The 26,875-nt window shown below is 42.3% G+C and overlaps 1 protein-coding gene across 9 annotated transcripts in view; it reads right to left on the reverse strand.

Annotated features, from left to right (window-relative positions):
* Positions 1-26,875, reverse strand: part of FMO5 (flavin containing dimethylaniline monoxygenase 5) — a 71,957-nt gene that overhangs the window by 2,104 nt on the left and 42,978 nt on the right. For 3 of the 9 annotated variants that reach the window (XM_033093125.1, XM_033093126.1, XM_033093127.1), the window contains exons 3-8: positions 13,623-13,811; positions 11,053-11,215; positions 10,140-10,282; positions 6,842-7,041; positions 3,739-4,091; positions 664-736 (exon numbers count right to left, since the gene is read on the reverse strand). In XM_033093125.1, coding sequence (XP_032949016.1) covers positions 664-736; positions 3,739-4,091; positions 6,842-7,041; positions 10,140-10,282; positions 11,053-11,215; positions 13,623-13,811 — 1,121 coding nt within the window. Of the gene's footprint in view, positions 1-663; positions 737-3,738; positions 4,092-6,841; positions 7,042-10,139; positions 10,283-11,052; positions 11,216-13,622; positions 13,812-17,657; positions 17,836-18,101; positions 18,229-18,313; positions 18,397-20,606; positions 22,075-24,366; positions 24,440-26,875 lie in introns of those variants that run through there. The other 6 variants (XM_033093120.1, XM_033093128.1, XM_033093121.1 and 3 more) reach the window with 5 other exon arrangements.

Below are 26,875 nucleotides of genomic sequence, written 5' to 3' on the forward strand. Positions count from 1 at the left end.
GAAAACCACCTCTCTGAACCTGCAATGATCCTGCCTCTGACTTGCCCACAAAGGTTTAGGCACCTGCCATTAGCTCCCACTTTGTCTAAAGAAAAGTCACCCAGTGAAGTTCAGATGCTAAATGACTGTGTCACCCAAGCACTAAGCACTCGGCGACGTACCACCTTCCCTGATCATGCAGGCTGTTCATACCATGAGGCACTGTGACCTGAGCATGCTGTCCCCTGGCGACAGCCTGCCCAGTGGCCTCTGCAGATTTGTAAATCTACTTGCGGTTTGGAATTCGACCATGTCTGCGCGCAGTAGTTCATTGCCGCTCTTCCTTCTTGTGGCAGCTCTACTAGCACTTGAAGCAATCCTTGCAAAAACAATATACCTGATTTTCTCCCCATGTGCGTTTTCCTACAGGACTTTTCTTTCAGGCCCTAAACATAGGATTTTAAACACTTTTCTTCAGCTTGTCTCTTCTTTCTCACCTATAACAAACCTCTCGGTGCTATTTCTCCATTCTCTTGTCACAAACTATTATTTCCTTTTTCTTCAGAATATAACCTAAATCCTGAAAACTAACATGAGAAAGATAAATACAGTACACTATTGCTTTTATTAAGAACTAAGTGAGTAGAGAAAGTAAGCACCTACTTTCCTGGGAGAATTTCTTACCTTTTGTCAATTTTCTCTTGAGCCTCAGTTATATCTCTTAACATTTCACTTTGTGAGGGTAATGTTTTCAGCCCTAAAGAGAAAAACCAAATATTTAAGTGTGAGGTTACTTCCACAGGAACTAGAATCCTATTAACAAGTACTATGTTCTGGAGAATTCAAATAATTCCTTAAAAGTCAGTAAGTGTGAACTGCAGGCTGTTGATGAACAAGGAAGAGCTGAAGTTCAGAGATTTCCCAAGGGTTCTAGCAAGGTGGGAAAGGTGAGCCTGAATTATAATTCCATGGAAGTGGGTCAAACTAGGTGTTTTGGTTTGCTCTCAGGCCCAAGGCAGGTTGTACTTAGGTAATCCTGACATTCTTCACTCCTGACTTGTCCCACCACGTTTTGTGTAAAGATAATGTTCCAAGGGAAAAGAGACGTGGCTGCCATTCTGCTGTTCAAGTCCAGTCCAGCCTTTTCACATACCTGGACGTTGGCTAACGTCGTTCAGAAGGTCAGATCCTCAGACAAGTGTCTGCTGCAGAGTTTCTATCTTCATTTACCTCCAAACCTAAACTAGCATTCGTTTGAATAGATATTTATTAGAATCCTCCCATGTGCTAGGCACGGGGTTGGGCTTGGACCACAAAGGCTAATAAACGCAATTCTTTATATAAAGAAAGAGCTTTCGATACACCACTAAGGGAGGGAGCAAATACACATTTTTTCCTGTACAAATAAGGAGTAAAGGGGGAGCATATGAAGCAGAGAGAGCAGCAGAAGTACAGGGTACCAGAGTACCTGCTGTGTTTGCTGCTCAGTGGGTTTGTCATGAGGGCATTTAGAAGAACGTAGGACGTATGGTTAAGACTCGCGAATGATGGGCCTGCCAAAGCAGGCCGCATCCAGTTCGTCAGGAACCTGTATACCATGCTATGACATAATGTTTTCTTATCATCCAGAGAGCTGATGTAATTTCATATGCTTATCAAGGAAAGACAGTTGGTGAATGAAAGTACAACACTTGCAAGGGCTTTTGAAAGGGCTACAGAAGAGGTAAGACAAAAGAAAACTAGATTTCAGTCAAGGCAAGGAAGTGGGTTCGGTGTCTAGAAAACGGTACAATATCTCCTTGACAAGAACACAGTAATTCTAGAGAGCCCACGGGGAAGGAAAATAGGGAAAGGACAGGCTGGGCAAGGGGCCAGGCTGAGGTGGGCAGCCATGAAAGAACGGGAGAAACTGATCCCAAGAGTTTAAAATGGGTACAGTGAAGGCAGAATTCAGGGATGAGAATGAGAAGAATTTGGTAGGTAGACTGGAGGGCTGTGGGGAGATCCAAAAACTCAGAGTTTCTGTCGGAAGTTTGATAAAGTTATAGGGATTACTCACTTCTAAATCTTAGAAGAAAGCTGGAGGAATGAGCACCAGGCCTCTGTGAGCACAGGAAGCTGGGCTTTTGGTGCATTTCCCCTAACATCCCTAATCCCATAGCTGTAATGCAGAGTCCTCTCATTTTCCCTGTTCTTCTCAACAGTTCACTTGGTCCTGAAAGAGTCTTAGTTATTTAATGTAAGCTAAGACGCTCTGGCTATTTAATGTGACTTTTTCCTCTTACTCAATTGACTGAATTAAAAGATCCATTGAATATGACTGGAATTAAGCCAACTTCATGGGTTACTTGCATTTGATTCCTGGTCCAGGGCCCTCAAGAAGTATATGATCTACTGTCTAGAACTGAAACGAACTAAAAAATGATAGGATTTTGGGGTAATTTGGAAACGTTTTTGATTTATCAATGCTGACTCTATTGCTTCTTTTTTTCTCTGCTACCACGAAGAGCTTCTCTAGGGAAGAGGAAGCTGTAATTCCAACCAGAAAGTGGAATAGTTTTAATTAAACATTACTAATGTTAGCAAATTCTATTATAACAACCATAGAATCAAATGATTTCTTTGTTAGAAGGAACCTTAAAGCTCATCTGATTTCTCTGTCCTGAGGTTTGAATCTACTCCATGTTGGCCCGGTTAAATGGCCATCCAGCCGTTTTCATTCTCTTCCTATTCTGTTTGGATTTCTCACAATTCCATAGGCAGCCCGTTCCATCTTGAAATGGCACTGGCTGATAGGAAAAAAAAATTGTTCGTTTGTTTTTAATGATATTGTGCAATCCTCAACATTTCATTCGTTGGTCCTGGTTCAACCATTTGAAGAGATACTGAGGAAATACAATCCTTTGGTTGGGACACCTCTTCAGATATTTGAACCCTTGTATCTCCCCTGAATCTTATCTTCTCCAGGCTAATCCTCTCTAGCTTCTTTAGTTATATTTAAAATGGCACATTTTCAAATCCCTTAACAGTTCTTGTCTCTCCTTTTACTGCCCTCCACTTTCACTTTTAAAACAGATCTTTGAGTGTGCTCTGACCTGTTTAGAGAACCATTTTACATTGTAGGACATTATAAGTTTTTAATGATGATACATACAATTAAGCCCTTTGAAAGCCATATCATTCTGCTGACTCACATTGAGCCCTCTATTCCAAACCCCCAAGTTTTTCCTCATGTTGTAGCCAAAAGTGAAAAAGGGGCTATAAAGTGGGGAAAGTGAGAATTGGAGAGGTTGAGTCTTCTACATTGTGGACCAGTCTTTAACCAGGTCTTAATTTTGGGGCTGAGAGCAAATCACAGCATTTTTATATTTGACTTTACCTATAATGAAAGAAAATAAACTTCTTTGGCCTCATAACTATATCCCAGGTGTCTAAAAACTAGGTGAGTGGATTCTGATCTAGAGTGTACATTGGAATCACCTGGGAAACATTTTCTCAAAGATCTTATGACTGCCCCACCCCAAACTTAAGAAGTAAACACCATGAGGCAAAGCATGTCTATTTTGGGAAAGTTCCCAGGATATTCTAATACATGTCCGTGGTTATAAACTACTACTTTATATTCACTCAAAAATTAATTTTTGAGCATTAATTTTGTATCAGGCATGTTACAACTATACATACTGTTTCAGCTATTTAAAGGCAAGAACTTAAACATACTACCAAGTTATTAAGTATTCAACTTGCATGGTCACTTACCTTTGAATACCTGAGTGACCCAGCGTCCTTGCAGCTCTGAAATGGGCATAGTGGCACCCAAGGGCTGGACTAAGCCTATGATTGCAAGAGTTGGCTTTTCCAGGTTTGGAGGGAAGACCTTTTTATACAGGGATACCCTGTTTTTGACCACTTTGACAGAATCTTCAAGAAAAGGAAAGGCAAAGGTATAGCCTGTTGCAAAGATAACAGCATCAATGTTATCCTCTCTGGAGCCATCGTCAAATATGGCGGCTGTCTCTGTGAATTCCTTCACATTTCCTTTCACCTTCACCAAGCCAGAAATTATACGATTTGGCAGGTCATCATTGATTGTTGGATGCTGACTCAGGGCTCTGTGAATGGTGATAAAGACCAAAAGAAGGAGAAATGAGAGAAAACTTTGGGGAGTCAAGGAGATGGGGCAGGGAAGGAGAGAGAAATCAGTAACACACAGGTAAAATTCTACTTTGATGGAGGTGGTAAACAATATGCCAATGGTCTCCCTCTTGGCTATTCCTGAAATCTGGGAAAAGTCTAATGTATATTGGCAAAGTTCAGGGTGTCAGAGCAGAGGTTGGACCCTAGATGACTTTGAGATGGAAGATGTTGGAGAAGTGAAGGAAGAATGGTCTGATTTGGAGAGTGCATGTGTGGTTTCTCAAAGAATAATAATGTGCCCAAGCCACAAAACTGTGAGTCTTACAGATGGCCACCAAGTCTTTTCCCTTTCTCCTCTTAACATCCCAGAGTAGTTGTATGTATTCTCCATCTCACCCAGACTATTACGGTTGTCTTTAGGGCGTCGTGCTCCATCCCCCTTCAATCTATCTTCTTCATCATTTTTGGAATGGTTATTCCAAAATGTATTTATTATTATATCACTCACTTGCTTAAAATCTTCCAATGGCTCTGGACTGTCTTTGTTCTAACCTTTTCATTTAGCAGAACATATACAGGTTTTCACGTACCAGCCCAGTGAGCCTGGGGATGAACTTAGTCACCTTTCATCTTTGCCACATAGTCCAGCCAAACCAGAGGACATGCAGGTCTCACAGCATATTTCTTTGCTATCCCAAGATCTTGTACTTAGAATGCTACTTTCTAACCCTATTTGTTTGACTATCTCTTGTTATTCCATGATGCCTCAATTTATTTTGTAATCACCAAAATTGTAGATGCTACAGTTTCCATAATTGGGTGAAATAAATGGTTGAAACTTGTTGGGGAATACAGCCTCAAAGTATCATCCCCACTGATTAATTTCAAAGGAATAAAAGACTTTTACCAAGGAGAAGCCTGGTGGATACCACCTTTTCTAATGATCAAATCTAACCTCATTCATATGGGATAACTGCTAGCATGTGGCTCCTGATGTGATCTACCGAGAAGACACAAGCTATGAGTATTTGTGCTAGAAATTTTCATCTAAACATAATAAAGGAAGAATAACTATGCAAGTCCAAATTTAGAGAATTTCTGTAAAACAATGGCTTGGATTTTTTAAAAGTGAAGAATTATTTCAGAACACGAGAAAGAGGCATGGCAATTAAATGCAATGCTGAAATACCTGACAGGATCCTGGCTTTAAAAAATAAAAAAGCTGGGCAGCCGATGGCTCAGTTGGTTAGAGCATGAGCTATAAACAATAGGGTTGCTGCATCTATTCTCACATGGGCCAGTGAACTGTGCCATCCATAAGCAGATTGAAGAAACAAGACTGCCACCGAGCTTCCAGTGGGGCACTGGATGGCTGCTCCGTTGGTTAGAGCACGAGGTCTCAAGAACAAGGTTGACGGTTCAATTCCCCCATGGGATGGTGGGCTGCGCCCCCTGCAACTAAGACTGAAAACATCAACTGGACTTGGAGCTGAGCTGCGCCCTCTACAACTAGACTGAAGGACAATGACTTGGAGCTGATGGGCCCTGGAGAAAGCCGCTGTTCCCCAATATTCCCCAATAAAAAAATAAATAGAAAAGCTATAAAGATATATTATTGGGGCAATTTGGGAAATTTGAATATGTGATATATTAGATAATGGTATCTTATCAATATTAAATTTCCCAAGTGTGATAATTATGTCATGTTTATATAGGAGAGTACCCTTTTTCTTAGACAATATATGCTGAATAATTTAGGGTAAAATGTCTCAATGATTGCAACTTAATGGTTCAGAAAAAAATATGTATGTATGCATGAATTTATGTAATATGTATGGTACATATGTATGGATCTATCTTTACAGAGAGGGAGAAAGAAGAAGCAAATAAGGCAAACTGTTAATAGGTGACTCTAAATGAAGCATACATGGGTGCTCATTGTACTTACTATTTGTATTAAGTAAATCTGAACATTTTTAATAATTGGAGGGAAACCAGCACTTAACATTAGCTCTAGAAATGCTTTCACAGTCTACTTCCTTGGCTGTGTGAGGACTCCCACCCTTCACACTCGCTGAACATGCCATGCATTTCTCTCTCTTATCTGTTGTCTGTCTTCTCATTAGAGTATTTGAGGTAAAATCCATTTCTCGAGTCTGCCGTTGATTTCTTATGTGCTCTCGGGCAAGTTAGTTTCCCTAAGTGTCAAATTTTAGATCTGTAAAATGGAGCTAAAACACCAAGCTGTAGGGAGGGCTGTAGTGAGCATTAAATGAGATGATGCCTGTAACCCTTCAGCACCAGGCTTGTCTCCATGAAGTCCTCAGAGAGGTGAGGTGTTACTATTTGTATTAATCCTCCTAGCAGGTCTTTAATCTCTATATTCTCATGCCCTGTATAATGCTTGGCTCATAGGAGGTGCTCAGTGTTGATGAATAAATGATGCGCTGCCCTCTGCTACCATTGTATTGTTGTCACTGGGTGTCATGGAAAAGAACTGGTACCTGGGGAAATGCTCCAATGGTTAATGCCAAGGTGAGTCCTAGACCGAAGATTACAGACCAGTAGATCTTGGGCTTCAGTGGGGACAAGGTAGAAATCTGATCTCACAGTCTGTGGATTTTCTTAACGTATGTGTAACGGTAGCTCCACTATTAGCCTATGTGAACAGTCCTTATTTTCGTGTCCTGGCCATTACTGCCCCACTCCCATCCTGGAAACATACCTGTGTTTAGGCTTTAGGCCATACATTTCGTGGTTAAACCTTTGGTTCATCTTGCTTTCCAAATACATGTTTAATAATGATTCACCAACTATCTTCCTCAGAAAATGTTTAAATCGAGAGAAGAACAACACATCAAAAGGATATCCATGGTCTCCCACACGATTTGTAATCCAAGATCCTCTCCTGGTGCTGAGGAAAACCTGGGGCATTAGAAAAAATGGTTTGCTTTTACCATACTCTGGCTCATGATCCTGTAAAACTACCCTATTTTCTTCAAGATTAAGTTTAAATTCATTAGTCTGGCTTTTGGACCTCGCACAATCTTTTTTTGTTTCCTGCCATTTTCCTTCTCAAACAGTAAGGTTACAATTAAATTGGTGTGTGCACTGACCAAAAATAATATGTCTTGCTCTGAAGCACCACTGCCTTTCTGTTTAATGTCATTGTCCCTCCCTGAAAAGCCCCCGATCCTCTTAATTCTCCAAAGCCTATTCATTTTGAAGATCCAGATCAAGTTTGGCTCTGCCATGAAGTCACCACTCACTGTTCCAGCTGACAGTTTTTCTCTCCTTCTTCGGAAATTCTCTAGTACTTTCCTCCCTCCAACTCATTTAAAATCGTGAAATGATAAAGCCAAAAGCAATGGAATAGCTTTTAATTCAAAGCCCTCAGTCTTTTTTGCTTTTGACATTGTTTAAATTACTGCCCCCAAACCTGTTATGTATCATTGATATTGATTAAGTAAACGTTTTATTTTCTTTCAACTGTAATATGTAAGCGTACTGAATTATGGTAGCACTTAAGGTCACCATCGGTGAGAATATAAGCCTGATATTAAACACTCTTATTTTCAGTCCCTCCAGATATGTTCGCTCTGGTGTGGAAGGAGGGCACACACATCTTTTAGTCTCCCCAATACGTCATCACCACACCTCCATTTATTGAGAATCGTGACCTGTACATCACTACGCCAGGTTCTTTATCTGCATCTTATTTAATCACCACAGCAACTTCTTGCGGTGGGTATTATGATCCCCATTTCAGGTGCGGGAGGCGTGAAGACCATGCCTAAGTGGCCTCAGGTCATACAGGTCGTAAGTGGCAGAGCTGACTTTCCAACCCAGGTCTGACTGACTCCATAGCCTGTATTTAAGAAATGTTTCATTGATTATTTATTGGAAAAACTGAAGATTGCTAGTAGAATAACAGGAAACTGGACAGTCTTTTGATGTCCTCTGCTGCCTAAAGTCCATGTTCAGAGCTGATCAAAGTTTGACCTTGAATTACCTGGCAGAGCATACTTTCTCTACATTATAAAACTCTCTAGAGATAGATGTGAGTTGTAAGGTATATATATATACATATACATTGCCTTATGGCCATTAGTCTCAGCTGTAAGAAAACGGTAACCTGTCCACAGAGGGATAATCATGAACTTCACACATATTCTCACAGATGGTGACCTTAACGCTCTCATAATAAAGCACTTTTAGATGTCACAGTTGAAAGAGCATGCATGGTCCTAGGAATGAAATGGTTTTGTGTGCAATCTATATCACTTTTGTTTTGTAAGTATACAAGGTTTCCTATGTATGAAATCGTGACAGTGATTGCATACATCACAGGCTGTTGTGAGAAACAGTGTTTTTGTAAAGGGTAAAGCATACTCCTGTAATGAACTCTCAGTACATGCTTAAGGGCTATCCTCGTACTTCTTAGTTCAGTTTTCCATCTGTACCTTGTTTTAAGCAAACAGCATATTTAGAAATTTGGATTTCTAAGAAACAATGTAAGGAAAATTGTTTTACAAGAAAGGATGTTTTCTCTTCACAAAAGCATTATAGCGCAAGAATTCTGATACCAAAATGTCCTTGATACACTAAAATTTACCTGTTCATTTAAGATGTTTGATTTACAAACGGCTTCTCATGCGTACAATTTAATACGTGAAATCCAAACCCAGCAGTGGAGTTTCTTCCACTTGCCTTAATAGTGACACTATTTTCCTTGCTATGGGTACATCATTTTGCCATGTGTTTTCCCAGGCTTTCTCAGACACAGCCACCTTATCCCCACCCACTCTGGATGCTTTGTCCTGTGGCAATGTACATTTCCTCAGTGCACATAAGGCCCCGCTCCCTTTTGACTGAGCGTTTGACAAGGCAGTGACATTAAAGAAGGTTCCTGCCTTCGGTCCCCACTGCCTACCTGGCACATTCGTTTTATCCTAACACCCACACACGTTTTGATCCTTTCTTGTGTCTAAAGCTATTTTCTGATAAATCCTTGTTGAATTAATTCACGGCGTAACATACGAAATCACTTTTGTGGTGCTAGAGTACTGAGAAGAAGTGTTATTGAATGGACTTTCTGGGTAAAGGTCATTTAAAAACCTTGTGGCATTAGACTTCTATTTAAAAAATAATAATAATTTAAAACATATTTGTGGAGAAGCACAGCTTAATTAAAGTTACTGAAGAATGGCCAGGCATTTACCTGTTGACAATAAAATTATGATTCTATAACAACATGAATAACAAAATATAAAAACGACATGTTTTTTCCTAGGGATATATAATGAAGACACTTTCTTCCCAGTTCAAAATCTATGATCAAAAACAAAACAAAACAAAACGAAAAACACCCAGCCCTGAAGGACCTAGAAATTGCTTTAGAGGATATATCGTTCCGTGTTCCCTAGCTATATACGCAAAGCCTGGGGTGAGCTGCCTGCATGTGCCACAGTGGGACACTTTCATACCGACATGCATGTGGTCTTTGCACCGGTTACACTGCTGTTTTTCTCCTTTTGGGGAGAAAATTCCCCACCATCCTAAGCGCCAAGCTCAGTGACCCTGGGTGTTTCCGTGAGAGCCTGGCACTCCTGCTGGCCAGCAGAATACCACACTTCTGAACGCTGCATTCCAACAAGCTCTCCCAGCAATTATTAGGTTGGTACAAAAGTCATTGCAGTTTTTGCAATTATTTTTAAACTTTAAAACATCAATTCCTTTTGTACCAACCAATTACTGGGTCTCCTTCAAAGCCGGAGGCACACTCTGAAGGGACAGCCTACTGGGATTATGAGCACCCTCTGTGGTCATGACCTCATTCCTTAGGGTGAGGCCAACTGAATGATGGGAATCTAACCGGCAACTTTGGCTGCCAGTGAGGCAATGAAAGCAAGCCCTGCATTTGTCATCCGCGCTGACGAGCTATGTGCAGGTCTCCATAGTCCCCCTTGGGTCCACCTGCTGCTTCCCCAGTGAAGCAAGGAAAATAATGTGCTGATTCAAACCTGCTTGGCTGTGTGGCTAATCTCCACGGCCAGATCCCCTCCAGAGTTCCCAATGCCAATGACAATGACTCTCTTTCCACTGAAACTCGCTGGATTCTTATAGTCTCGACTATGGAAGTACTGTCCTTTGAACTTCTCAATTCCTGCAAGAGAAGGGAAAATAATCAGACGCCTTACCTGATACCGTTTGACAAATCATTTTCCTGGGCAGTGTGTAGACTTTAAGCCTACACTCTCCACACGTTCTCCCCTTACTCAGCTGCACTCTTGCCTCTGGACATTTTTGCCTGTTTTCTTTCCCCATGGCCTCCGAGCAGAACCTTGAGGTTTGCTTCCCGTAAGTAGTCTCCTTCATTCAGGATCTGTTTGTATTCTGGACTTGTAGACCCAGAAATCCAAACTACTTTGGAAAACTTCCATTCTCTTTTGTCTTTTCATCCTCTTTAAAGAACTACTCCAATTTCAATTGGAGTATATGTTTTTATAATGTCTGGAGTGTACACAGAGTGTTGTTTATGTTTTTTTTCCCAATAGTAGATCCAGGCCAAAGACCGATAAATTCTTTCCTCAAGCTTTAATTTCTTCCTATACACTCAATATTTCTGTTTGTTTCCTCGATTGCTGAAAAATGTCCTCATCCAACCTAATACAGATCAACTCCGTGTTCTTTCTTCTGATTGTTAGAAAAACTAAAGTCATTGTGAAAGGAGACATAGAGCCCTCTTCACTTTCCTCGCTCTCTACAATTCCCATGACCTCCAGCTCCCAAAGGGCAGTGATACAGTTACCCGTCGTGGTGCTGGAGGATATGCAGAATCAGGATAAGTAGTCCCTCAGATGGAAACCCCCCCATTTCTCGGGGATCAGGTCACAGGCATGGTTCAAGGGTCTCCCTGCCCGGTAGGCGACTCACCAGGGAAGCTCTCCAAGGGTAAGTGAGCATTGGTGTGGTGGCCAGTGCAAACCATGACCCCATCGAAGACAGTCACCTCCTTTTTCCCTTCAGATTCCGTGACCACCTCCCATTGGCCTGAAGTGGGGAAATCAGGCTGCTTCTTCACACTGCACACAGTGGTCTGCAAAGAAAAGCGATAGCCACAGGGGCTGTACCCGTGGCCTGTACAGTGGGCATCTTCCCTGACACCACTCTCCTTACAGAGCGTTACACAAAGGGCTGGTATCACATGATAGGGCTCACGCAGGGATATTTGCTTTTCGTACCCCACAAATAAGAACTTTGTGGGTGCTTGTGGTCAGTGTGAGAAAACTTCCATGAGGCATGCTACATAAAACACAGTTGGCCGGCTGACGTTGCACTGTCCTCTGCTTCTAGAAACATGCAAACTACTACTTGTCTTGGACTAGGCCCTAAGGCAATGTGACACTTCACTAAAACTTGGGTTTCTGTGCTTCTCAGACACTAAGACACTCCATGCACTCAATGCCTTTTCCTCCCTTGACCCCCAGACATCGTGAGACCCTCTGATGTCTTCTTCCTCCCAGGTCCTGTTCTCGCTGTCTAGCCTTAAACATGTAGCTGAGCTATAGGGCTCCCTTTCCTAGTGGAGCAGAAAAACATCTCAGTGGCTCATTTATTTTACGTAATATTTTATGTAAATGAGCCTCTCTTTGGCTCCGATAAATGCCTCTTTTTCCAGTAACTATAAAGAAAGACGCTGTGAGATGGATAGTCAGTGGTGTAATTTTTAACTTAAAAAATAAACAAACAAACCAGGGTTAGTCTGTCCAGCCTAAGGAAACATTCAGAATGGGTTCCTATGTGCTCCTCGGGTCTACGAGCATAACGTCTTGTGGACAAACAGACACACCGCACCTGTGTACCCCAGCCGTCCTACGTTGCTCTGAGTTCTTTTCATTCACGTTCTTGCCTTTACACAGGCTGGTGCCTCTGACGGGATCATCCCTTTATCCTCCTCGATCTGGCTGGTTCCTACTGACCCTTCAGCCTTTAGTTCAGATAGCACAGCCTCTAAGAAAACTTCCCTGGTGCCTGATGCCTCACGCCCAGATGGCGTAAGCAGCCCTCCTCTGAGCTGCAGTCTAGAGAGCTCTATAGCCTTTATCACCCTGTAACTCTTGTAAAACAAAGGTCAACAGAAACCTCCTTGAAAATGAAGTAGGGAGGCAAGAAGGGGGAGCGCGCATGCCCTATGTGGATCACAAACACAGTGGGGAGAACTCTTTGGACCCGCCCTCCCACCTTCCTCTTCCCCTCCATAAAAAGAGTCCCCTTTCCTTTGTTTTAGGGGACTTGCACATATGGCCTCCCATGGTCGCATGGGTTGCAGTTCTTTGTTCCTGAATAAACCCATTTTGCTGGAGACTATCTGGCTGACGTTATCTAAGGTCAACACTATTTTTATCAAGCATAATAAAATTTACCTCACTTTTCTATTTCCTTACCTAGAGTATGAAATCGCTGACTTATTTATTTTTCGTCTTTGCCTTGTTATTGTTTAAACAAGCGAAGGGAAGTACCACTAGGCTGCAAATGGCTTAATTTGGAAGTTGTCACTGGATATTACCATTTCATTATTCTTGTTAAACAGAAAAGGCATGATTTAGCAGAATGATGGGAAAGAAGGAGGCTAGGGGAGGGGAATTGAATGAAGGTGGTCAAAAGGTAGAAACTTCTAGTTAAAAAATAATTAACGCCTGGGTGTAATGTACAATATGGTGACTATAGTTAACACTGTTGTGTGGCATATTTGAAAGTTGTTAAGGGAGTAAATCTTAAGAGTTCTTATCCCTAGGAAAGAAAAGGTAGAAGATTTGGGCTTGTTGCCAGCTGTCAGAAATATATGTTCTTTTATGGCTGCGGCTGAAAATGATAGAAAAATCAGGGAAGACTTTATAGCAGGAAGAAACCACTGAAGTGATGGAGTACAATCATAGTTTTACAGAAAAGAAAATGAGGACACATCAAAGCTGAGGAACTTACTTGTCTAAGTCATAGCATATTAACAGGAGAACAAAGACTAGAATGCAAGTTTTTCTTCCCCAATTCAGTGTTCTTCCCTTTTCACCAGTTAACTTCTTTGCTTGCTCTATAACTACTCCATTGGGGTGTTATGACCACATAAAATCATGTAATGGAAAACACTTCGGAAAGTATAAAAGGGCCAAGAAATAGCGGACAAGTTGTGGAAAAAGAAGTTCCCGTGCCTGTCAGTCCCCTTGTCTAACTGGGACAACAGTTCCCCTCATTTGTTTCATTGCACTTTAAATAGTATCACAAGGAGACATTGGACACATTCTGGCAGGTGGTTTACTGGATCTCAGGCAAATATGTAAAAGGGGACCTTTCCATGAATATTCTTCTGGCACAGAGGAGACAAAGTGTGGAGTCTTTGTCTGGATGGGACACAAACGTGCATATCAAAGCCATCTTTACATGTAACCACATTATTCATGTACTTAACAGACAACTTGAAGCCCAAAGATACCTACAAAATCCCCTACCTTGAATCGAATATACTTTACAAGGTCAAATTCTTTGGCGTACATCCGGAAATACTCCAGCACTTGGGAGTTGTGCATGAAGTTAGGAAAATGAGCTGGGATCGGATAGTCGCTGAAGCACATCATCTCCTTTGAAGTGTTGATGATCACTGATTTGTAGATACTGGCCCTTCCTTCTTCCGGATTTTCCTGCAGTAAATTAGAAGCATTCATAGCAACTTGAGAATTAACTTCATGGTTTACAAGAAGACAATAAACATTTCAGGTTTTCAGAGTTTTCTGAAAGTAATGCCATTTAAAAAAAGTTATATACACACATACACACACACACACACCCTTCACATCTCCCAGTATTTGTGCCCTCGTGCATGTAGTCTGTGCACCTTGAAAGTTGTCTTTATGACTTGCTTTTGACCAACAGCATGCAGTTGGAAGGATACTGAATGGCTTCCAAGAGTACGTCCTAAGTAGTCTGGCAGCTTCTGCTTGGGGCTCTTAGAAAGCTGGCTCTAGTGGAAGTCAGCAGGCCCGCAAGAAGTCCAGATACCCTGAGGCCACTGTACTGCAAGGAAGCCCAAGCGAGCCCCCTGAAGAGACTGTCTGGCATAGAGAGATGTGCAGCCAGCCCCAGAAATTCTAGTTGTCCCAGCTGCAGTTCTAAGCACGTGAGGAAACAGACCATAGCAGATGTCCAGTTTCAGCTGTGACCGGATTGCAACAACATGCGATTCCAAGGGAGAACTGCCCATCTAAGTAATAGCCTTAAATATTTTATATATTTAGGTAAGTTTACATATACTTGTGAGATTGCTCTCTAGGAATCAATGTACTGACTTAGATTCTGTCTAGTAGGTGTTCCCATTTTACCTCCGTTTTACTAAATTGAAAGACTGTTACTCAGTGTTAGCATAAATGGGGTGAAATGGGAACTCAGATTCAAGCTGGAGAGAGTGTAATTTCGTACAATGTGCTTTGCATACTTGCCAACATCAGTCTTACCTAACATTAGTCATGAGACCAAGAGTTGATTGAAATTAATATCTTGAGAACTTATATATACTGTAGTCCAACCTTATTCACTTTCCAAGTTTTTAGTTACCCACGGTCAACTTCGGTCTGAAAATATTAAATGGAAAATTCCAGAAATAAACAATCCCTAAGTTTTAAATTGCGAGCCATTCTGAGTAGCTGATGAAATCTGGTGCCCTCTCTGACCCGTCCATGATGTGAAACATCTCTTTGTCTACTGTGTCCACGCTGTGTGCGCCACCTGCCCTTTAGTCACTTAGTAGCCATCTCAGTTATCAGATGGACTGTCACGGTATCACTGTCCTTGTGTTCAAGTGACCCTTACTTTTCTTCATAATGGCCCCAAAGCACAAGCGTAGTGATGCTGGCAGTTTGGGTATGCCAAAGAGAAGCTGTGAAGAGATTCTATTCAGTGAAAAGTGAGTCCATACAAACAGATTGTGAGAGAGAAATCACATTCATATAACTTTTCTTACACTCAATTATAATTGCTCTACTGTTAAATTAGTTATTGTTGTTAATCACTTAGTATGCCTAATTTATAAGTTAAACTTTATCATAGGTATGCATGTATAGAAAATAAATAGTGCATATAGGGTTCGGTACTATCCATGGTTTCAGGCAACCACTGGGGGTCCTGGGACATCTCCACCATGGATAAGGGGGGATAATTATGACTAGAAAGTACTCAGTAATAACAAAAAGTGGACAGGTGGTGAATCCTACTCCTGTTTGGCAGGTGGAATAGAGATAAGAAAATGCAAGTGATGATATTTGAGAAGAAAAACATACATACTGAATCCCTGGGACCTGTTCCAAGAAAGAGAAAATGGAAGCCCTGAATCCCTTGTGTCTTATTGGACACCTGGCAGCAATGGTGGAATTCCAAAGGGCTTTGGATGGTCCTATATATGAAATCCAGAATAAATTACAGAAAAGTTAGGGGTGTAGGATTGGGGAGAGTGGGTCTCCATATAACAAGCGAGGCTGTGGTAGAGAAGCCAATCTGAGATACAGGGAAGTCTTTAGGAAACCAGTTTCGGCATGGAAAATGTGTCAGCTACTGATGGATGTTTCTAGGACTCAGGCTGCACAACTGTGTGACTGTGGACTACGTGAGAATGAAGGTCTCTAGTTCCACAGCATTCTAAGCAGCCACTCAAGGCATTTTGTGTCTCAAGGATTCATTTATAAAATATAAATATATTTGGTAACTAATATGTTACAGGTATCACAGTTGGCTCTAAAAATAGTGGTGTGTGTGTGTGTACGTAAAATATGTAATATATGTATATATTAAAATATATGTAAAATATATATGATACATATAATAGATACAGATGTGGCCTATCTTACCATAAGTCAGAGAGTTATTATGAAATACAGCTTATTTATATTCATGGAAGCAGTTTACAAGGTGTTGAAATTTTGCCAAGAGGATAACCAGAAAAAAACTCTTAAGTCTTTAACAGAGAACAATTGTAAACTGCTTTTGAGATAAAAGCAGAAATCTTGTAGGATGGTGGACACGTGACTGATTTTGTGCCGGGTCAGCAGTTGACTAACCTGGCTAGGATGCTTACCAGAGACACCCGGTGTGTGGGCCCCACCCCGGGCCTACTGAGTGATAACTGCCATGTAGCACTTATTGTGCACCTGGCAGTGTGTTAATGATTGACACAGTTATTCCTTCACTTCGTCCCCACAGAAACTCTATATTGGGGGTAGTGTTATTATCTCCTAATGAAAGATGAAGAAACAGGGGCAGAGAGGTTGGCTGATTTCCCCAATATCACTCTGCGAGGAGGGTGCAGACACAGGATTTCACCCCAGATTGTGCTCTTAACCTCTGCACTCAGTGGTGGCTACAGCTCCAAAGCATAATTTTCTATTGATTATGAAGCACTAACTAACAGCCTTTTCAGCCTGTGCCCGAGACTGATTATGACAGAGGCATGGGCGGTGTGGTCTCCTAAGGGGTATCCACTCTAGATCTGAGTAAGGACTCGTATCAAACAGAGTTAGTCCCCAAAGACAGAGCCAGGACGCAAAAGGACTGTACTGCTGTTTAAATAAGGGATGCTGTGAAGCCACTTCTAACTAGCTGGTCAACACTGTGTTAGTTGTTATGAACTAGGAAACATATCTGGACACCTCAGTGCCATTCCCTGGTTTGGAAAGTGAGCTTGTTTAAAAGCAAACGCAATGCATGTCACTTGGAGATCAGGAAAGGAGGTTGATATTCTATGGCATATATAATAAGCTTAACTTTCATTTAAGTGGATGATACATTGACTGTTAGTAACAAGTTATAGCGCTGGATGTGCATATTAAAGCAACTGGACTTTAAAACTGAACATACGCAAGGAGAAGACAACCCCGCCACAGGTGCCCTCTGCCTACTTCTGAAGACGGACTTTAAACTGCTGTTTTGATGTCTCAAGTGAAGTAAAAGTTCAAAGCAACAAAGGCAGCCGTGTTATATATTGTACCAAAGGACTATGATTATTAGAGAATGATCTAAAGTGAACCAGGATTTGAAAAAAAAAAAAAAAGGAAAGAACAAGGTTAGGGAATATTGAACAGGGGGATTCCTGGAAGGAGTTGTAGTCCAGGTAATCTAGATCACTTACTACTAGTGCAGACCAGGAGCAACCACTCTACAGTTTCAAATCACTTTACATTTTCTGATGTTTGTTATTCAGTCGCCCTCCTCCCGTCGTTACCCCATTCTGGATAGCAGGAAAACTCTTTAAATGAAAACGATCTCTGTGCCATTTTCCTATACATCAGTGTAGTGACACCTGTGTCCCATTTTGCAGCCAGCCCAGGGTGCTGCAAAAAAAGAGGAACCTTTAGAGAGGTGACAGCTGCTGAGAAGAGGTCAGCAGGCTGACTTCTAGCAAATTTAATCACTGTCAAGGCCATCATATTTCCTGACACGAGATAAATATCTCACGCACCTGCTTGCAGCGAGGGTTCCAAGTAGTAAAGAACCAGATTTACCTGGAACCTCCAGAGCCCCCCGATGTCATCAGTCCTTTCAAAGCAGACAGGCTCCAAGCCTTCTTCCAGGCAGCACTTGATGGATACCAGCCCGCTCACGCCTCCCCCAATCACAGCAATTCTTTTCTTGGTCATTGTCTCCAGGGATCTTCACAGGGCTGGGTCGAAGTAACTTGTCCTAAAGAAAGGATGACGAATGACAGAAAACCCACATCAGTTAACACCTTTCAAGGAAGACCTTGGCCACAGCATTGGAATAAATCCTGCAACAACAGGTGACTTTTGGAAAGCCAGAGTCTGCAGTCTTAGCAGCAGGGAATTGCTTCGCATGGGATAGGGGAGCCCGGGCCTGCAAGGCCCAGAGGCGCGCCCAGAGCTGAGAGCTCCGTGGTCAAACCGGATCTCACTGCCTTTCCTGCCTGCAGCACCGGGCGGACCCCTCACCTGCGATCCGTAGGCTGCTGTGCACTGTTAGCCTTTTTCGATGAAATATAAAGCAACAACGTGCAAACACAGCAACATCTACTGGGGAGGGGCTGTCCCCGCACCTCCTCCTTCAGCCAAATCCCGCCCACCCAGCGGCACCCATTCCCTCCCTCAGCGGGAATTAAATGTGGGTGGAACCTGCTTTGGTTTGAAAAAAGTAATCTTACAACCTCTGGTTTTCAGCTGGTTTTCAGCTGCAGTCCTCTGCACTCTCAACTGCTCACGCTGGGGAGGAGCTGCCTGTGACCCCGCCTTGGACCCCTTTCAACTTCCTGTTGTTGCCTTAAAGTGACATACTCCTGCTGAAGGGAAACTACCGTGTTTCCCCGAAAATAAGACCTAGCCGGGACCATCAGCTCTAATGCGTCATTTGGAGCAAAAATTAATATAAGACCCGGTCTTATAATATATTTTACTATATAAGTCTCGATCTTATATTGTAGTAAAATAAGACAACAACAACAAAAACCCTGATGTTTACTTTTGTTCTGGACTCTTTCTCCCTTTGCTCCAGAAATCCTTTATTTAACTATTGTCTTCACACAGATTGCCACCAAATAGAATGCCTCTTGTCCCCAAACATCTTTCCTTCTGCCTAACGCTACTTTCTCCCTGAAAGAAAAAAGCATTGTTTTTTTTTTCTTTTTTTCTGTTACCTAAATGTATCTTCCTTGAGATTTCAGGAAAATTAGCTTCTCATTCTATTGCTCCCAAGATTTATGGTAGTGGAAGGGCCAAGGAACATCTTGCTCAATCACTCTGTTTCTATTAGACCGTGTTTTATTGGGTGTTGGAGAAGGAACATGACTTGTGTTCAGTTACTGAGTTGCTTCACCACAAGGAGCCACATCTGAATCCAAGGAAGAGGATTGCTAGTCCCCCAGAGGTCCCAGGACTGGAGCTGGGTGTAGTAACTGGACGGGGTGGGGGTGAGTATATCAGGAGAAGGATGAACACAGAATTTTCGTGACTAGAGGAGAGGCAGACGCTGCGAGCTGTTCGTTACAATCTGGTCTCCTCCTCTTCCAGAAGACAGGGTGGTAGCCGGGGATGGGGCTGCCGAAATAGGAGCTGCATTTCCCAGTGCCCCTTGCAGCTATGTGCCCATGTGACTAAGTTCTCACTAAGGAATAAGAAATGGTGACATAGGCAAGTTTACAAGGTTTACCCTGGACGATCTACTCTTTCGCCTTTCCTGGAGCTAGAACCCTTTGGAAATCACATATTGAAGACAGTAGGTCCACCATCAGGTTGGGTCCCTAAATGACTCCATCTTCTAATCTGGACCTACTGATCTTGAATTGTTACATGAGAGATAAGTACACGCCATTTTGTTTATGGTATTGAGTTTTTAATTTTGCTTTCTATAGTAGTTTGGATAGCGAAGTTCTTTGGGCCTGTAACTTTTTAAAGACTGATATTTCATAAAAGCTTTCAGTTATAAATGTCAACTTATACTAGTATCTTTTAAAAATAAAATTCTGAAGAGAGAGTTTTACTCTTTTATTTTTTCCCCCTTTCTTCTGCCCCCGCCCCACTCCTGTTCAAGCCGTTGTTTGTCAGTCTAGTTGTGTAGGACTCAGCTCTCTGACTCATGCTGGTGTTATGGGCCTTGAGCTCCCCCGGCTGAGGGAGTCGGTCACCGGTCGTCAGTTGGCCCCTCACAGCAGCTCACGGAAGCTCTCGTCTGCTGCCGGGTGCTTACAATGGCCACCAGCCACTCAAGCGGCACATGGGAGCCCGTGGCAGCACACAGAAGCCCGTGGCACTCATGCCAACCTCCAGCTGCTCCCTGCAGCTCCGCTCCAGCGAGAGCTGTTGTTCACAATCTTAGCTGTAGAGGGCGCTGCACACTGGCCCATGTGGGAATTGAACTGGTGACCTTGGCATTAGGAGCATCTGGATCCAACCACCTGAGCCACTGGGCCGGCCCCGAAAAGTTCATTTTTATATTCAGTTGAAAACCCACCCACTTAAGTCCCTCAATTCCACTGCTCCCCTTTGATCTGTGCTCAGCCCCTAATAAACTCTGTTGTTTTCTGGCTCTTAACCAAAGACAGTTTGCAGACAAAAAGGTACGTTTTTACTGCAACCTTTTGTTTACCCATCCAGAATCTTGACTGTATGGTTACTCTCATTTGGTTACCTCCCTGCCCTCCCCAATTCCTGTCATTCTTTCCATAGGACTGTGAAACAAGGCCCTTGAAGGAATAACACATTAAACCTTAACTAGTGTACTATTCAGCTTTCTAACTCCAGGTTGGTCTCTTGGGGCCAAATAATACGTCTCTGGTATATATTTCCTTACAGTAGTCAAATCATCAGTAGAGAAGCATACCCATTATATATCAGCCAATGGAAAACTTGTGAGGAAGAGAAACTGTTTTTGTAAAGCTAAATAGAAATGATTTTTGGATTATCTGATTTGGGGGTGGGAAACAAAAAAATTTCGTAGCCAAAAGCTTTTCTGAAAGAAAGGGTTTATTGAGCCAGATGCCAGCCAGAAAAGGACAGGGTCCTGGGGCGCGCCGTCTGCACCAGCAGTGGCAGGGCTACGCACTCCTGGCATTGACGGATCCTTCATATCTCAGGTTTGGAGAAGGAAGATGAAAGTTGTTTTGAAAGAATTGGCACTGGCTATGGATAAAGGGCGTGTGAAAAAGTGAAGAGGGGCTGGTTCTGGGATAGGTGCATAGTCTGTAAGGAAGAAGCGTTTGTTCTTGAGGACCGGTTGTGGGCAACAGTCTGGAAAGGTCATGCGTAGCAAGGTAATGGAGGCACTGGTGGTCACTTGTGCTGGTGGCCAGCTACTGGCTCTTCTCTTTAGATAACTGTGCAATAGCTACCTGGAAGTTAACTCAGAGTTGTAACATTCATTCAGAAATGCGAGCAAGTCTTTCGATGATTTTGCCGCAGTTGTTAACTGATTAACCTCTCTTGTCTCTTTCTTCTACCCTCCGACCTGCTATAATTTAATTTAGGACTTCTCAGAGTGTTCATTTTCTAGTCAGGGGATTGTCGATGACACTGTTGGACTCTAATAGCACTTGGAAGTCAGTCCACAGTAAACATGTGTGTTGCATGTTTAGACATAGGACACAAGTAACTTGATTCTGTAGGAAGGATTGATTGCTTCTCCTTACTACCTACCGAGTTTTTCGGTTTTTTCCTTAAACTGAGGAGTGTCTAGGCAAAGAAGCAAGATCTCTTAACCAATGATGTATAATGGTTTCCTTTGCTGTGCAGAAGCTTTTTAGTTTGATGTAGTCCCACCTGTTTATTTTTGCTTTTGTTGGCCTTTGCTTTTGGTGTCACATCCAAAAAATCATCACCAAGACCTATGTCAAGGAATTTATCCCCTATGTTTTCTTCTAGGAGTTTTATGCTTTCAGGTCTTATGTTCAAATCTTTAATCCATTTTGAATGAAAAGCTGGGATTTCATTGTAGGGAACAGAGAAAAGAGGATTAATGCTTTGGAAAGAGAAATAAAGGTAGATTTCTGGGCAATGTGAAGCTGAGAGTTGTCTGAAGGCATCTCTCGATCCAGCGCCCCAAAGAAAACCGGGGCAACGACACTGGAACTGCTAAAAATAGGTTATAATTATGGCAAAGAAAACAACAGCGAGCATGAACCAGGCCATCGTTAATGCTGAAGTCATGGAACCACTGCTTTCAACTTGTCTGGTCATCATAGGCTTCCTGATACGCTCGTGTATGGTGAGGATGGCTTTTCGGGCTCCATCCCACTTTCCCGGGCCCTGTAGACGATACTGGATTGGAGTGTAGGGTCCCAATAATAATTGTAATGCCAGCTTGGGGTCGGTGAAGGCCAGAGACAGCAGGTTGGGCCTGACACCCATCAGGTCAGCAAGCTCATCCATGATATCTATAAAGTCGACCTGAATGGTGTGGCGTTGGCTCTCCACATACCTGAAACAGACAAGACCGAAGCCGGGGTTGTCAACAGTCAGTCAGTCAATCATTCAATCAATCAATGCTTTCTGAGTATCTGTTATTGGATCAATATTGGGCTAGGAGCCCTGGAAAATAGAGAAGAAAGGTAAGACTTTGTCTCTGTCCTTAAGGACTTTATAATCTCCTGGAGGAGATATGATAGATACACATGAAACAGACGAATATACGACTTTTGGCAAATCATGTGGTTTTAGACTGCTAAATAGAAATGTGGAAGAGGGTAACGAGTTAAAACAGAGCTATACTAAGTCCTTGAAGGATGTGGAAGATATAGATAACCTGAGAACAAAGAGGAAAGTGTTGCAAGTCAGGGGAACCTCAGAGTGAAGGAATAAAATAGGAATGAGTGTAGAAATTGCGTATAGAATATCTTTAGGTACCACTCACAGCAGCAGAGGCGTGCTGTGGAAAACAAGGATACATACAGAGACACAAGGACAGCAGATCCATATCCAGAGGACTTGGATATCATCAGAACGAGAGAACCCACCACAAAAATTCTCAAGTTTGGGACCCTCAATTGTTTTATGAGGGCAGTGGTGGTGGGGTCCACAGTGCAGGACTTCCCAATGTTAATTCAGAATCTGGAAAGGAGGGGGTGAGAATGACTTACCCCCCTCCCAATGGAGCCAAATGGAATGACTGATGACACTAAGTATAGATCTGAAGAGCTAACAGGGCTTTTTAGAGGGAAAGAGTGGTAATAGCAATACTTGTGTGGAAGGGGTGGGATTTGGAAAGCTACCTGATAACTTCCTCGTTTTCCTTTCTATTCTGAGAATGAAAGAAAGAACAGCGGGACAGAAAGGTAGTAAGAGAAAAGCCAGGTCAAGTTAATTGAGATTAGAAGGGCTTCCTCGGATGAGGAGAATCCAAAACAGAGACAGGAAAAGGTGAGCGACTGTAAATTTGAGGTAGAACAAGTGAAATGGAACTGAAAGATGGTCAAATAGGAATTTATTGAAATGAAACTAAAGTTTAGAAGAGAAGATAGGACAGAATTTGAGAGCTCCCCCTTGTGGATGTGATGCCGGCCCAAAGGTTGGTAGGCATGCAGTTACCCTATTGTACTGGGTGAAACGCTGTCCCCGTCATGAAGGTGTCACAAAGATTCAATAAACTCACACGTATAAAACGTTATGTGTAAGTACATAATTAACCCTCCATAAAGGCTCAATGATATCCTTAGGGACAGCTCAGTCTGAAGATGGCTAGACAAAGGTCTAAAGAGAGGAGGAAAGTTGAAATAGAATATTTCAGTGCCAGGAAAGCAAGGAAAGAAAGCACTCCAGAAGGATGAGTTCAAAACCCCAAACTCCATAGTAAGAGGGAGGAAAATGAAGTTGGACCTGGATGACCTTCAAGAGAGCAGTTGTAGGAGCAACGACGGAAGTTACAGTGCAGGGAGCTTAGGAGGGAGAAAAGGCTGAGACTTTAGAGCATATCACGTAGAATATGGATGCAGAAGTTTGGCAGTGGAAGGAAGGAAAAACTAGGAGAGCACCTGGCAAGGATATCAGGGTGGAATAAAAACGCTCTCCTCCTCCGAGGCAGGGGACAGTTACGCCAGTACAATCAATTGAAGAAAACCACCTCTCTGACCCTGCAATGATCCTGCCTCTGACTTGCCCACAAAGGTTTAGGCACCTGCCATTAGCTCCCACTTTGTCTAAAGAAAAGTCACCCAGTGAAGTTCAGATGCTAAATGACTGTGTCACCCAAGCACTAAGCAATCGGCGACGTACCACCTTCCCTGATCACACAGGCTGTTCATACATGAGCCACTGTGACCTGAGCATGCTGTCCCCTGGCGACGGCCTCCGCAGTGGCCTCTGCAGATTTGTAAATCTACTTGCGGATTTGGAATTCGACCATGTCTGCGCTCAGTAGTTCATTGCCGCTCTTCCTTCTTGTGGCAACTCTACTAGCACTTGAAGGAATCCTTGCAAAAACAATATACCTGATTTTCTCCCCATGTGCATTTTCCTACTTGACTCTTCTTTCAGGTCCTAAATATAGGATTTTAAATACTTTTCTTCAGCTTGTCTCTTCTTTCTCACCCATAACAAACCTCTCGGTGCTATTTCTCCATTCTCTTGTCACAAACTATTATTTCTTTTTCCTTCAGAATATAACCTAAATCCTGAAAACTAACATGAGAAAGATAAATACAGTACACTATTGCTTTTACTAAGAACTAAGTGAGTAGAGAAAGTAAGCACCTACTTTCCTGGGAGAATGTCTTACCTTTTGTCCATTTTCTCTTGAGCCTCAGTTATATCTCTTAACATTTCACTTTGTGAGGGTAATGTCTTCAGCCCTAAAGAGAAAAACCAAATATTTAAGTGTGAGGTTACTTCCACAGGCACTAGAATCCTATTAACAAGTACTATGTTCTGGAGAATTCAAAGAATTCCTTAAAAGTCAGTAAGTGTGAACTGCAGGCTGTTGATGAACAAGGAAGAGCTGAAGTTCAGAGATTTCCCAAGGGTTCTAGCAAGGTGGGAAAGGTGAGCCTGAATTATAATTCCATGGAAGTGGGTCCAACTAGGTGTTTTGGTTTGCTCTCAGGCCTAAGGCAGGTTGTACTTAGGTCATCCTGACATTCTTCACTCCTGACTTGTCCCACCACGTTTTGTGTAAAGATAATGTTCCAAGGGAAAAGAGGCGTGGCTGCCATTCTGCTGTTCAAGTCCAGTCCAGCCTTTTCACATACCTGGAAGTTGGCTAACGTAGTTCAGAAGGTCAGATCCTCAGAGAAGTGTCTGCTGTAGAGTTTCCATCTTAATTTACCTCTAAAGCTAAACTAGCATTTGTTTGAATAGATATTTATTAGAATCCTCCCATGTGCTAGGCACGGGGCTGGGCTTGGACCACAAAGGCTAATAAACACAATTCTTTATATAAAGAGCTTTCGATACACTACTAAGGGAGGGAGCAAATACACATTTTTTCCTGTACAAATAAGGAGTAAAGGGGGAGCATATGAAGCAGAGAGAGCAGCAGAAGTACAGGGTACCAGATACCTGCTGTGTTTGCTGCTCAGTGGGTTTGTCATGTGGACATGTAGAAGAACGTGGGACGTGTGGTAAAGACTCGTGAATGATGGGCCTGGCAAAGCAGGCGGCATGCAGTTCGTCAGGAACCTGAATGCCATGCTATGACATAATGTTTTCTTATCATCCAGAGAGCTGATATAATTTCATATGCTTTTCAAGGAAAGAAAGTCGGTAAATGAAAGCACTACACTCGCAGGGACTTTTGAGAGGGCTACAAAAGAGGTAAAAGAAAACTCGATTTTAGTCAAGGCAAGGAAGTGGGTTCGGTGTCCTAGTAAAGGGTGCAATATCTCCTTGACAAGAACACAGTAATTCCAGAGAGCAGAGGAGGAAGGAAAATGGGGAAAGGACAGGCTGGGCAAGGGGACAGGCTGAGGTGGGCAGCCATGAAAGAACAGGAGAAACTGATCCTGAGAGTTTAAAATGGGTACAGTGAAGGCAGAATTCAGGGATGAGAACGGCGAGAATTTGGTAGGTAGATAAAATTCTGTGAGGAGAACTAAAAACTCAGGGTTCCTTTGGAAGTTTGATAAAGTTATAGGGATTTGTCTAATGATTCCTTCCTTCCAGGTCTTAGAAGAAAGCTGGAGGAATTAGCACCAGGCTTCTGTGAGCACAGGAAGCTATGCTTTTGGTGCATTTCCCCGAAGATCCCCTCATCCCATAGCTGTAAATAGAGACTCTCTGCATTTTTCCTGTTCAGCTCAACAGTTCACTTGGTCCTGGAAGAGTCGTAGTTATTTAATGTAAGCTAAGATGCTCTGGCTCCTTTAATGTGACTTTTTCCTCTCACTCAATTGACCAAATTAAAAGATCCATTGAATATGACTGGAATTAAGCCAACTTCATGGGTTACTTGCATTTGATTCCTGGTCCTGGGTTCTCAAGTAGTATATGATCTACTGTCTAGAACTGAAAGGAATTTACAAATGATAGGACTTTGGGGACATTTGGAAAGGTATTTGATTTCTCAACTCTAATACCATTGCTTCTTTTTTTTCTCTGCTACCATGAAGAGCTTCTCTAGAGAAGAGGAAGCTGTAATTCCAATCAGAACTTGAAATAGTTTTAATTAAACATTACTAATGGTAGCAAATTCTATTATAACGACCATAGAATCGAACAATTTCTTTGTTAGAAGGAACCTTAAAGCTCATCTGATTTCTCCCTGTCCTGAGCTTTGAGTCTACTCCAGGTTGGCTCGGTTAAATGGCCATCCAGCTGTTTTCATTGTCTTCCTATTCTGTTTGGATTCCTCACCATTTAAAAGGCAGTCCATTCCATCTTGAATTGGCACCAGCAGATAGGAAAAAAAATTGTTTGTTTGTTTTTAATGATATTGCGCAATCATCAACATTTCACTCATTTGTCCTGGTTCAACACTTTGAAGAGATACTGAGCAAATAGAATCCTTTGGTACGGGACACCTCTTCAGATATTTGAACCCTCGTATCTCTCCCTTCTTCAGTTATATTAGAAATGACACATTTTCAAATCCCTTAACCATTCTTGTCTCTCCTTTTACTGCACCCCACTTTCACTTTTAAAACATGTCTTTGGGTGTGTTCTGACCTGTTTAGAGAACAATTTTACATTGTAGGACATTACAATTTTTTAATGATGCTAGATACAATTAAGCCCTTTGAAAACCATATCATTCTGCTGACTCACATTGAGCCCTCTGTTCCAAACCCCAA

This window comes from Rhinolophus ferrumequinum, chromosome 22, assembly GCF_004115265.2.
Source record: "Rhinolophus ferrumequinum isolate MPI-CBG mRhiFer1 chromosome 22, mRhiFer1_v1.p, whole genome shotgun sequence".
Taxonomy (NCBI): domain Eukaryota; kingdom Metazoa; phylum Chordata; class Mammalia; order Chiroptera; family Rhinolophidae; genus Rhinolophus; species Rhinolophus ferrumequinum.